The following is a 12,997-nucleotide window of genomic DNA, read 5'->3' as shown; positions in this document are numbered from 1 at the left end:
TTTCGTGTACTACGAATCTTATATAATGTAAAAAAATTAAAAATATGGTTTCGAAAGGCCCAGATTCTTGAATGTGTACGTTATTATTATATAGTGATAGTGTCGTATTATTGCATTATACACGTAACACGTTGGGTAGATGACCGTTAATTATGCTCACATGTGTCGACATTAAGACGATGACATCGTTACAAACCAAAAACTCTGTTGTACCGCTTACGGCCACGAGCGTTTTGTGATCACGTGATTCATGATAAAATATCAGTCTTGGTACAATATTTTATTGCATGCATTTGTCGCAAATATACGGTTTTTTGCTAAAACTACACCACAAAAATTCAACACGCGCGTGTGTAGTGCGAATGTAATATTTGCTGATGGACGTGTATAATAAAACTGTGTGTTAAGGAGTATTTCTGTCGCGCAGTTTGATAATCGAACCAAGGGCGTATTTGAGTTGAGGCCATGGGGGAGGGGGCGAAACTAATTTTTTTTTGATACAAACTTAAAAATAATTTACAGTTCATTACAGGGACGTATTCAAGGGGGTGGTCCGGGCCTCAATTAAAATTTTTACATACTCAATGGTTTAATAGTAAATAGTATTAAGTGTATTTTAATTTCCCACTATTTTCAATATACAAAGTTTATAGATTATATAATATACATGTTTAATGTATACTGCTTTTTTAATATTATTTATTATTGTTAATTAAATAATCTATTTTTTTATAACATTTTATTACCAAATAAAAATTTATTTCAAATTATAATACCTACTTATTATAGTAAACCTTTGTGCAGAATATGTGTGATGTGTGTATAACTATTATGACTATTACTATAGTTATTAACAGTAATTTGTTGATATTGAATTAAACTATAATTATAATTAGATAACAGGTAAAATAAAATTGTTGAACCCTCCTAAAAAATTCCTGGGTACGCCCTTAGTTCATTACCTACAGCTCATGTTCCTGTTGCTCATTCGAGTGAATAAATAAAAATACAAGTACTAAATTGAATTTAATATTTATTTAAGAAATATATTTAAAACCCATTGCATATAAAATAAGTATTAATAATATCAACACAAATAGTTCTTATATCAAAATTGTACCTTCAGTCTGAATTCTGTATAAAAAAAAAAAAAAAAAACAAATAATCATAGTAGTAATAGTACCTATTAATTATTTTTTAAAAACATTAAAAAACAATTAAGATAGGTAACTTAATTTAACAAATATCTAAGTAGAAAACATAAGGTTGGTAAGTAGTTAAATAACAAATTCCAAATTTCTTTTTTTTATTTTGGCAAATTTGTTGATTGTTTCATCAATGGATACAATATTTTTATGCACATGCAGCAAAGCCACATACGCATGCATTTGTGTACAAAAAAATGACTTAATTCTTATGCACAACAATAAGTGCCAGATATTATGTTGTAAAAAAAAAAATGAGCGAGTAAAATTACTATGGACTTATATAGTACAAATACAAAGTACAATATAAAATACAAATACAAGTACTCTAATACAAAAATATACAATATACATAAATTCACCAAAAAATGAGTAACTAGTAAATATGTGGTAAAAAAGTGTTACTTTAAATCACTTTATATTATTTGATAAATACCTCAGTTATAGTTGTAAATATCTATTACCGTAGCAATATCTGTGGAAGATAATACCACTAATCGTTTCACAACCAAAAATGTTATGATATATGGAGATAAACAAAATTGATACCCGTGATCAAATTGACATATTATTGAATTTATTATTATACTATAATAATAAACTAGTGATTTATTTTCTTAATTATTTATACATTATATTTTTTAAATAAATCAATGTATTCAAAAAAAAATATGAGCCATGGGGGCGAATGCCCCATTCGCCCCCCCCCCTCAAATACGCCCTTGAATCGAAATAATACTTACATAATACTTATGTGTATGTTTATAATTATATATAATATTGTACAATTTTATATCATATTAAGTAAATATTATTGCAGTGATTATTATTATGTGATATATATTTTAGATATTTGGTTGCGCACGTGCATGTTTATAGTTATTAAGCGTCAAAAATTCCCTCGGAAAGGTTAAAATAATGTTTAAGTATTCTACCCCATCCGTAGGTATACGAAGTCATATATATCGCGTGGTTAGAGTTGTTTTACTCGATCATGTTCGTGATATTGTAATACCTTTGTGTGTACTCGTTTAAGTACTTGTGTTGGGCTATATGTGTGGAGGAGATGAGTTTAATAGTAGAAAAGCTACATTGCAATTTTAATACCATGACTATTAATTAATATTAATATGATTGTAAGGTTTCATTTCTACGGCCATCATTGGATTTACTGTGATAGCGGAAATGATACTGTAAGAATAAATTTCATGATATAAATAATATTATATAGTATATTATACTATGACGGTTTCAAATAAGCTCATCTTGTTGTTTGAGGATTATTTAATTTAAATTGATTTCAAAGAATTGTTTGAGCTCCAGTCTTAAAAAATATCCGGGAAGATTTGAATATAAAATGGGATGAATAAACCGCTACTGAAATTATAATTTATCGATACTACTTTTTTATTACGGATTTCAATTTTCCTTGGAATCGTTTTCTATTGCTGAATTCTGTCTATATAAGTGTTTTGTTTGTTTTAAATCTGCAAAAGATTATTTCATTCACTTCCAATGGCTACTATGGTTATAAATTACTTTTGACATGCTTATTAAACTCTAATATTAATTTGTATTGAAACTATCTACTCTCATTTCCCGAGATCGAATGGAGCACCTTCTTTTGAGGTGCGTGCTGGAGTGGTGGGGGGATTCAAAACTTCCCTGTTATTTTAATAAGTATTTAAAAATTTAATAAAATTTAAGTTAAATTTAATGATTGACCACCGAGATTATTTTACTATATAAGCGATTGCGATCGCGGATAAGATTATGGAAGTACAAACAGCATTAACTACAATTGCATTACCCTGTCAAGTGAAAATTATTCAACCCATTTAAAAAAATGTGTAGGCATGCCCTTGCTGCTTTTTATAAAACAAATTTAAATTCTTTAATACCCATTCTTAAATGTGATTTTCTAATTGTTCAGAAAAATTTGATATCCTTCAGTAATTTTCAATTTTTTTCGAAAAAATTACTTTGAGTAAAACAAATTTTTAATTATTTAATATGCTCGAGTAAATCAAGATCGAGTAGTTAGTGGACGTAAAACAAAAAATAAAAAAATAGTACAGTTTTGTTTAAAAAACCGTTTATAATTTTAGAGCCGTGATATTTCCGTAAATAATTGTTTACAACGTAGGTATAGGTTATACAGTCCAAATTAATTTAATTATATTGTGTTTAACGTGAGAATTATATTCTACATATATTTAATTTGGTTTTAATCATTTTTCATGTAATGTATAATATCAAACACTGGAAACCGATCCGTTATTTTATTTAGTAAACGTTATACTTACCCATTATCAAGTTTTGATTGTAAAAAAAAAAAAAAAAAAAAAAAATAAAATTTTAATGTATTATATGAATAGAAAATTAGTATAGAAATTAGATTAATAGATTTTAATGTTTGTATTTATTTATGTAATTTTTAAACTTCAAGAAGTATGTACTTAAATTTATTTAAAATGATTGATTTCTTACATTTGATTATTGGAAATATTTTATTAAAATACATTTTGAAATTCTCTGTAAAAAGGTTTGTAATCATAGTTTTTTGATAATATGTTTCATAATATTTTAATGATATTGATATGAAATGATTTACAAAACACAAAATCTTTTTTTTTTAGTCTTATACAACTCATCGACTTCATGCAATTTTTTCTAAATTTATTATAAAGATTTACATTTTATGGATTTATAATATATCTAATTCAGAGGTTCCCAACCTTTTTTGACGGCACCCTTTATTATTTTCTAAAAATCTGGAGGCACCCTATAGCCTATGCCCTATACTTTATAGTTTATACTAAATACGAAATAGTAATATATCGTATATTTAAATTTATATTTTGTAACTTCGGCTTTATTTAGCATTAATAAACAATTAAGATAAGATAAAGTCACAAGTATTTCACCGTAAATAACTTTAAAACAGTTCACATCAAATCTATAGTAATCGAACCAGTATGAAAATTAAAATAAATTGAACATCTCAGTATTACTATGTAAAAATTATATGTGTTATATAATTAATACAATAATTTATATTGTATATACCTAATTAATTATATACAATAGGTTTTATACTATAGACAAAGAGTATAGTCTGTTTTATTACTCACAGTGTAATATTTTTCATGAAGGCGTTTAAAAATAAGTATATATTTCAAATATTTTTGCGGCACCCTAAATTTAAGTTTGAGGTACCCTAGGGTGCCGCGGCACCCTGGTTGGGAAACTTTGATCTAATGTATCGAATGAAATAAGTATAATTAAATTTTTTTAATACTATTAAAATAAGAGTATAATAAGTAATAATTAATTTGTTTTTTTCTTTAGACGGTACATTTGAGTATCAGTTGAATTTATTTTATTCAAAAATACTTAGTATTATTGTTACATTTGATTTATCTAACATTTATGTGATCTCCTGATGAAAAATGCAAAATAATCTAGACCATGCTACAAATTCTGATAAAAAAGGAAGATAAAAATAATTTGATGGAAATACATTTTATAGTGTTGGATCATAGGTTACCAACAGTTTTCTGGGTAGAAATAATTTACATGTGGCTCCAGATGATATTGACGCTTAAGTGAATTATGAAGAATACAAGATTTCAATATAAAAGAACTCTTTATCTTTTCATAAGCATCTACATAGTTTAGTTATAACAATTAATATTCATTATATGATAAATTAAATTTATTTGTATTGACTTTTCATTAATTCACATGTATGTCTGAGGATAACTGGATTTTTCATTAATTTGCTTATTGTATAATAAATATTGTGTCGCAATACAGAAATATTCCGTAATTATTACAAGAATAAAATGGTTGTATTCCATTTTTGCGTACACGTGTGTTTTAGGCAGATCGCATTTATTTATTAAAAGGTTTTGTCTAGGTCCGGTTGGAATTGAGTTGCTACAAATAAGCGCATTGGATGTGAGATTTATTATTGAATAGTTTAAAAAATATGGAATTTTATGGAAGCTAGGAATAACGTAGGAGATCTGTAATATATGCCTTCCGACACGTATCGCGTATTCGGCGAACTATAACGTCTGTATTTAAATCGTGTTGTTGATAGATTATAGTTTTCAAGCGAAATAAAATTACATCGTCAACAAATAAAACGCTACTAGATGCACATTTTTTTTTTAACTTGTCAGAAAATGTATTTAGATAGTTATTTCTACTCTAAGACGTTTGTAGTCCTATTCTTTATTAATTTTTATAGTAGTTGCAGTGCCGCAATAACCGGGTGTGTTGCTTGTGTCAAACACATGGTCTCATGGTCCCAGCCTATAATAAGGCCCAATGATAATATTTGAAAATTATATAGAAAGCAAGAAAATAAAACCATTTTTTAGTAATAATTATTCCATTTTTTAATAATAATTATTAATGGAAATTGAACTATAATTGATTTATTTTGTTTTGTACATATTACTATATATCAGTTTCTTCTGTAGCCTATTTAATTGAAATTCAAAATAATTTGGTTATAATTGATGTCTACCTACAGAGTCCGGGCGCGGGGGGGGGGACATTTATTTTATTTACACATGAGCCCAAATTAGTGTAGTTGCGATATTGAGTAGGTGGTATATATTATGTTTAAAATCGATAAAGTGATAATTCACTGATTATTCTTAAATCATGCGCCATGTGAACATTGTAAATTAGGTATCATACATATTATATAAACGAGATGTAAAATGATTTCCGTTAAGTTTTGGGTGTAGTTGACTGTAAGGATTATTTTTTTTATAAAAATTGGCTAACATTATAATTAATTTAAAATGTATAATTTTATAAATACACATTTTATTTGTAACATTTGCGTACTTCATATGCATTGTATTTATTCGATAAGTTTTTACTACGAATAAATAATTGAATTGTATATTATTTTGTTTTGTCGACTACAAATCGTTTCAAACAAATGGTTTTTATTTGACTTCAATTTATTTTTGCGTTGGTTGCCAATCTTTAAGTAAAAGTTTTCCGTTTCAGTTTTTAATTAAAAATATTCGAAAAAAATATATATATTATTTAAAACATATTTTAGTAAAAATAATTTTTAAATTCGTATTTCTTGCAATTTAAAACATTCAAAAGTTTGGAATTTAAAATATTTTATCAAAAAAAAAAATAATGCAAACATATATATATATATATATATATAAAATTGAACTATTTTGCATACGAGTTAATATTGAACTTTTTATTTAAGATTATCCAAGTCATATTGTTTATTTAGTGTGCGTGACGTAGAGCATGTATATGATAATTTTTAGAAAACAATATTATTATATTTATTGTTGGTTTATTAAGTTCCTATAATAGTATTAGCTGAATTACACGCATATTGTGTAGGAGTTGAAACATATGAAATCTAAGAACCGTTATGTTTTGAAATATCGGTTGTCGCATTTGATACGAAAATGTTATATTTATATATGATATAATAGTAAGATATGCATATTAATTGTGCGAATGGATCAACTGTATAGTAATATGAAACATGTGCATAATATTAGTCTGACTAATGTCCAACATACAGAAGCGTTGTACTATTTGCTTTTATTATCCAGTGTGATTAGAGTCGCCAAATAGTTATCCTGCGTCTGTTGAAACTTGAAATCGAGTATTATATTATAAAATTGAGAGAAAGCAAAAAAAAAAAAAAATTTTAGATGTTGAAGGCCGAGGTCCTTATTTAGGAGTGTACGTACTCGATAGGAATAAGTATACATTCTTCTAAACTATACGATATAAATGAACTTTGTCATACATGTTGCATTCGGTCGTAAAATAATATATTAGTGTGAATAATGTCAGTATTATGCGCTATGTATATTCAGTGCGTGTATGCTTTTTTTTCTTTCGGTTACCCGATTTAATGATGAATATTTTGCTTGTACCTATTCCTCTAATTATTGAGAAGGTTAATATAACAATGTGAGAATAGTAGTTAGTAATAATAATAGTAGTATTTGGCGTATTTCTTTCCATTCATCACGTTATTTTTTAAGAACAATATTTAATTTGTCTATGAATACACTTATTATGATGCGTATATATATATTATTTATGTCTTACATGTTATTATCTTATACTTATATTTTTTCTGCAATACACGTATGCACGTATAGTATATTTGCATGTTGTGTACATGTATGGTAAAGTTTAATGAATGCTGTATTTTTATATTATTTTAAAATGTTCATCTATAGAAAATTATACTAATAAAAAAATAACACTCATTTTTAATTGTGTTCTTAGTTTTTAGGTCAGTCGCCATTATTAGTCTTTATAATAAATTATTAAATACGATTAACAATCTTTAAATTTGTTTTTAGATCAAAACTATGTACGTAATACAAATTATATGTAATAATTTTCGAATTACTTTTTTATTATTAAATTAAATATACTTATATATATTTAAAATATAATTTAAAATATATTTAATCCTTGTATTTAATATATATATATATATATATATATCTAATATATTTAATCTATGGTCATAGTTACTTTGCGTTTGTAGCAATTAGTATTATGCCCGTATGTGTGTGACAGTTTGCGTTTGTAATAGTTTCATTTTACAAGTAAATCCAAACATTATGGCGACTATAAAGAAAAATTTGCGATGAATATCGTTTTTTTAATAATTCTTGGGTTGATTTATATTTTTTCATTGAAAACAAAGGTAAGCCATTATGTTTAATTTGTCGAAAAATTAAATTTTTTCTTAGAAGCAATTTTTTTCAGTTATATTCGTATTTTTTACACTCATATTTCTATGTAAAAATAATAAAATATAATAGCAATACAATTATTAGTATATATCATATGTAAACTTTTTTTTTTAATGTGGTTCTTGATAAACATATGAAAAAAAATATGGCCCGCGTGGTTCAAAAGGTTGCCGACCCTGGTCTAGATCTAAAAAAAAAAACAGGAGTGCTTTATTTGAACTCAATGGTGCTAAAAACCTTATTGTGCCCCCCCCCCTAGTTGCGCCTATGGTACCATGTATATCTATTTCTCAAATTATTTACTATATTCTGTTTCGTAACATTGGTTTATATGTATATCTATTTTAATCATATATACTTATCGTTGTGACACTTGTATTTACATTTTGTGTTAATTTTATCTAAATATATTATAGCTCTACTGTTAGTTATTATGAAATTTATCTATACTTGAGGATCAGTAAGATAACATAATGTACTTTAAATACGTCAACATTCTTTATGTAGGTACTAATCATCTTTGAAAATATATATATTATACACAAGTTTCTCCATGTTATATTGATTTCCGTGAGTTGGTGAAATAAAAATTAATTAAAATATGTTACAAAATTATGTATAGAAAAATATAAGTAATTTTTTACCTGTATATATATATATATATATTTTATTTAAATACGAACTAATATTGTTAGTGTTTTACCATTAAATATTATTTAATAAAATAATACTAACTTAGTTATTTAAAATATATTTGACAATAATATGTATCTGAAAAAATAATGTTACATAAAATATGAAAATATTTTTATCCTGCATCTCTTTATTTTTAAATGCTGGGATTTTCAGTTTTCAGTTGCTACAACTGGTGTATAATACGTACATTTTATATTGAATTAAATAATTTAGTTATATTCATCAAACAAAGAATTGCAACTATTACATACACGCATCACCGATTACGTTGTATTTGAATTATTTTTAATTACAGTAATTTGTTTCATAATGAAATTTATGTATAATTCGCGTTCAGCTTTAAAACGAAAAAGACATCAATGTCTATTATAACGTTACTTTCCGTTAATATTTATGTGCGACGTCAATACCTTCATATTAAATAAAAAACTTATGTTATGTATTATTCTACTAGGTAGTGCGACAAATAAATCTTGTACACTCAAAAATAGTAATTATAACAATCGTAATTTTTATGTCTTTACTTTTTCAGAACACGTACACAAACGCAGAGAAACTTTTGACGGCGGCGGAAGAATTGTCTCAGACTGGCGAATGTGACGCGTCTGACATTTGCTCGGTAGCCGCCGAGCTCGAAAGTCATGTGGCCGCTTTTGCGGCTCGTGTTCAGGCTAGAAGAAGACGTTTACAGAGAGCTGTGAATTTCTATACACATCAGTCCGAGGTAAAAAAAAAAATCGTAGTTTAGGTCAGGTATTTGTATTTTATTTTAGCATTTAAAAATTTCGATCAACGTGTATTCGAATCTGTACGTATTGTACTTAGTACTGGTCCGTATAATATAAACATGTTTTTGTCGTATATCATATAAAATCTTGTTTCTAATTTTTTTTGTGTATTTTGTAGCTCCAGGGTTGGCTCGATGAACTCAGAGCTGAAACCGACGGGTGTGACGAAGCCGCGGACACTCTTGAAGGCACAGAAAGAGCTCTTGAACAAGTCAGCCACCAACGGGATTCGTGTTTGGATGCATGTCATTCGACAATAACTGAAGGAGAGGCCTTATTACAAGAACTAAGGTAGGCGGAAATGGTCAAATAGAGTTGTAGTATAATATATTTATACATTTAAATATTGCATAATACACGTGTACATTAATCGTACCGTGTTAAATGTCGACTTATTGCATTAGAGATTATTATTATTACTGGTTTACACACAGTGTAATCTGTGTTATTTTTATTTAATTATTTTACAAGCTCAGCTCATCTCATGTTTTTCGTCTTCTTAATTAAATTCGTACGGCGTGAAAACAAAAGTTTTAAAATAGCCTAATATGAAACGACCCGATCAGTAGATTGAATGAAATGGCTGATTGGATGATTGAATGAAATGGATTGAATGGCTTAATTTATTATTTTTGAGATTGGTTTAAAAACTCTATGAATCGACGTCTTCTTTATCATGTGTTCTTATCTATTCCTTCTTTTTAGTTTTATTAATCGTATTTACACAGCTTATTATTTTCATTATCGTAATCATCTCATAACATTTACTATATTCTTAACCCAATCACTTGTAGTTATTATTCTCTTCTCATGTTTGTACGTTGTATATACTAATCTTTAAATTATTTGATATATAAAAAAAAAATGTTTAAAAAGCAAAAATCAATTACTCTTTCCAATAGTACTACAGTAAAGTACAAAATTAACTGTGCAAAAAATAACTATAAAATTACTAGAAATGAATTTGTCGAATTTCAGTTCGTGATAAAAATGTTAATATTGTAATAATTGTATTAAAAATTAATTTTTTTTTGTTTGTTTATAGAAGTGGAGGTGTAACTGCAGAAATGGATCCCACTGGATCAGTGGCTGCAGTAGATGCTGCACTTGAGCGACTGAATAAACAACGTTTAGAATTAGAACAACTATGGGCAACTAGAAAATTGAAGTTAGATTTATGTTTGAGGCTACGTATTTTTGAAAGAGATGCACTTGAGGTAAGAATTATAACATTTAAAAGAAATTGTTTTATAATTGTTTTAAAAAATATTTATGAAAGGAATATGCATTATTGTTATTTATTAACACAATTTTTATTATTATATATTATCTATTATATACATTTAATGTGTTTAATCATCTATTTTTATTACAATAATTATTCTAAATTATGTGTTTTTTAAATGTGTAGGTACCATCTATATTTATAAATGAATGTTTAAATAATTATTTTATATTACCAAACATAAAATTGCTTTTATTGTTGGTATAATTAATACTTATTATTTTGTACATTTGTGAATTGTATTGCAGAAAATGTAAAAAAAAAAGAAAGAAATTAAGATTTGTTAGTTTGTTTACTAGTATTAAATATTTAACTATATATATATAGTTTTTTATAGGTATTTAAAATTATATTATTTATGTCATTGAAAGTTATTTTAGAACTTATTTTACATTTAAATTAATATAAATAATAGTATGATATAATTGTAAAAAATAAATGTATTCTTATTTGAGAAGTTGTTGAATATTAGTAAAAAATTTGAATTTCTTTCTCAAGTTCTTGCAGATAATAATATTATGTTTAGGAAATTCAATTTGTTTTGATTTTCTATGGTTTTTAGCCAATTCTAATTTTAGTGCTATAACTGGGACACTGGCTGTAATACTTGAAATTTAAAATTCATTGTCAGTTTTATATGATAACAAAAAGTTTATTCCCAAATTTTCCATAGCCTTTACAATTATATTTATATTCTTTTATCTTATTAGAATTGATTTATGTAAATAAAAAATTATTTAGTTATCAACTGTAATTTGTGTTGGTATTTAACTTTCTTTTTATTTATGTCATTCAGGTATCATCACAGTTGGAACTTTGGGCTAATGAATTAGAACGAAATCAAAATGAAGTAATTAATACATTATCGGAAGCCGAGTCACGATTATCTCGCCATAATGATTCAGTTTCACAGATGCAATCAGCTGTTTATCAAGCACTAGAACAAGGAGAACAACTGGCTCAGGTAATTATTATATTAACTATGTTCAAATGTCAATCTATACAAATTTGTAACTTGTTGTATGTATTTTAAGGTTTTGGATAAATCTGGAGTCGGTGTTATGGCCGATAGTCAGTACACTGCTCAAACCAGAGTGCAAGTGTTACTCGAGTTTTTACATGAACGTCACATGGATTTAGTGGAATTATCTGAAATCAAACGTAGCCGACTTGATCAAGCTGTTCAATTATGTCAATTTAATAATGATGCATCACAAGTATAAATATGTTTGATTTTAAATACTTACAATGTCTATTATAATATTTACTTCAACTACCTTATAGGTGATAAGTTGGATTAGAAATGGTGAATCAATGTTATCAGCAAATTTCACTATTCCCAACTGTTTAGTAGATGCAGAAATTCTTAAAAAAGAACATGAACAATTTCAAGTTGCAATTGAAGTAAATACTTATTTTAATTGTTTTTTTTTTACATTTCTTTATTCAATCATAATTATTTACCCACAGAAAACTCACTCTGCTGCTGTTCAAGTAAAACAGTTAGCTGAATCTCTTGTAGCAGCCAATCATTATGATTCAACAACAGTTAAAGAAATGGCTGTAGAAGTTACTAAACGGTGGCAGCAGTTAGTTACATGTGCTGAAGAACGACACAAATTAGTTACCGCTAGTCTCAATTTTTACAAAACTGCTGAACAGGTATAAATTTTATTTGTATATATTTATGTTTTAACATATACATTTGTCATACAAAAATATCTAAAACTGGACATGTTTGTGTTAGGTATGCTCAGTAATGGATAGTCTTGAACGAGAATATCGCCGTGAAGAAGATTGGTGTGGTGGTGGTACCATTGAAGCAGATAAATTAGGACAACTTTGTACTAAACATCAAGAACAAAAAGAAGCTTTTTTAAAAGCATGCACATTGGCTAGGCGCACAGCTGAAACTTTTCTGAAGTACACCAATCGTAGTTTGCAGTATTACAGCTGTGCTAATCAATCCATGGCTAGTGTGGATACAGCATCAGAAGCACGGGTTAAGAATATTCTAGAAAAATTATCTGGTCAAGAAAATAAAGTACTTGATCATTGGTCACAAAGGAAGAAACGACTTGATCAGTGTCAACAATTTGTGTTGTTTGACAAATCAGCCAAACAAGCTATGGAATGGATACATAACGCTGGTGAACAGTATTTAAATACCCATACTACTGTTGGTGCCACACAGGTTTGTAAATTCAAAATAAGTAATTATTAATTATAACTTAT

At 26.8% G+C, this 12,997-nt stretch overlaps 1 protein-coding gene across 3 annotated transcripts in view; it reads left to right on the top strand.

Moving 5' to 3' along the window:
- The window catches only part of LOC112684291 (triple functional domain protein), a 91,261-nt gene that overhangs the window by 34,986 nt on the left and 43,278 nt on the right, over window positions 1–12,997 (top strand). For all 3 annotated transcript variants that reach the window (XM_025555724.1, XM_025555722.1, XM_025555723.1), the window contains exons 13-20: window positions 9,222–9,413; window positions 9,596–9,768; window positions 10,523–10,694; window positions 11,559–11,726; window positions 11,797–11,979; window positions 12,047–12,166; window positions 12,233–12,424; window positions 12,510–12,956. In XM_025555724.1, the coding sequence (XP_025411509.1) occupies window positions 9,222–9,413; window positions 9,596–9,768; window positions 10,523–10,694; window positions 11,559–11,726; window positions 11,797–11,979; window positions 12,047–12,166; window positions 12,233–12,424; window positions 12,510–12,956 (1,647 nt within the window). The remainder of the gene's footprint in view (window positions 1–9,221; window positions 9,414–9,595; window positions 9,769–10,522; window positions 10,695–11,558; window positions 11,727–11,796; window positions 11,980–12,046; window positions 12,167–12,232; window positions 12,425–12,509; window positions 12,957–12,997) is intronic.

Source organism: Sipha flava, unplaced genomic scaffold (genome assembly GCF_003268045.1).
Source record: "Sipha flava isolate LNK unplaced genomic scaffold, YSA_version1 248_pilon_pilon, whole genome shotgun sequence".
NCBI classification, from domain to species: Eukaryota; Metazoa; Arthropoda; class Insecta; order Hemiptera; family Aphididae; genus Sipha; species Sipha flava.
Note: the sequence above shows the minus strand (reverse complement) of the source record. Positions and strands in the feature narration are given on the sequence as shown.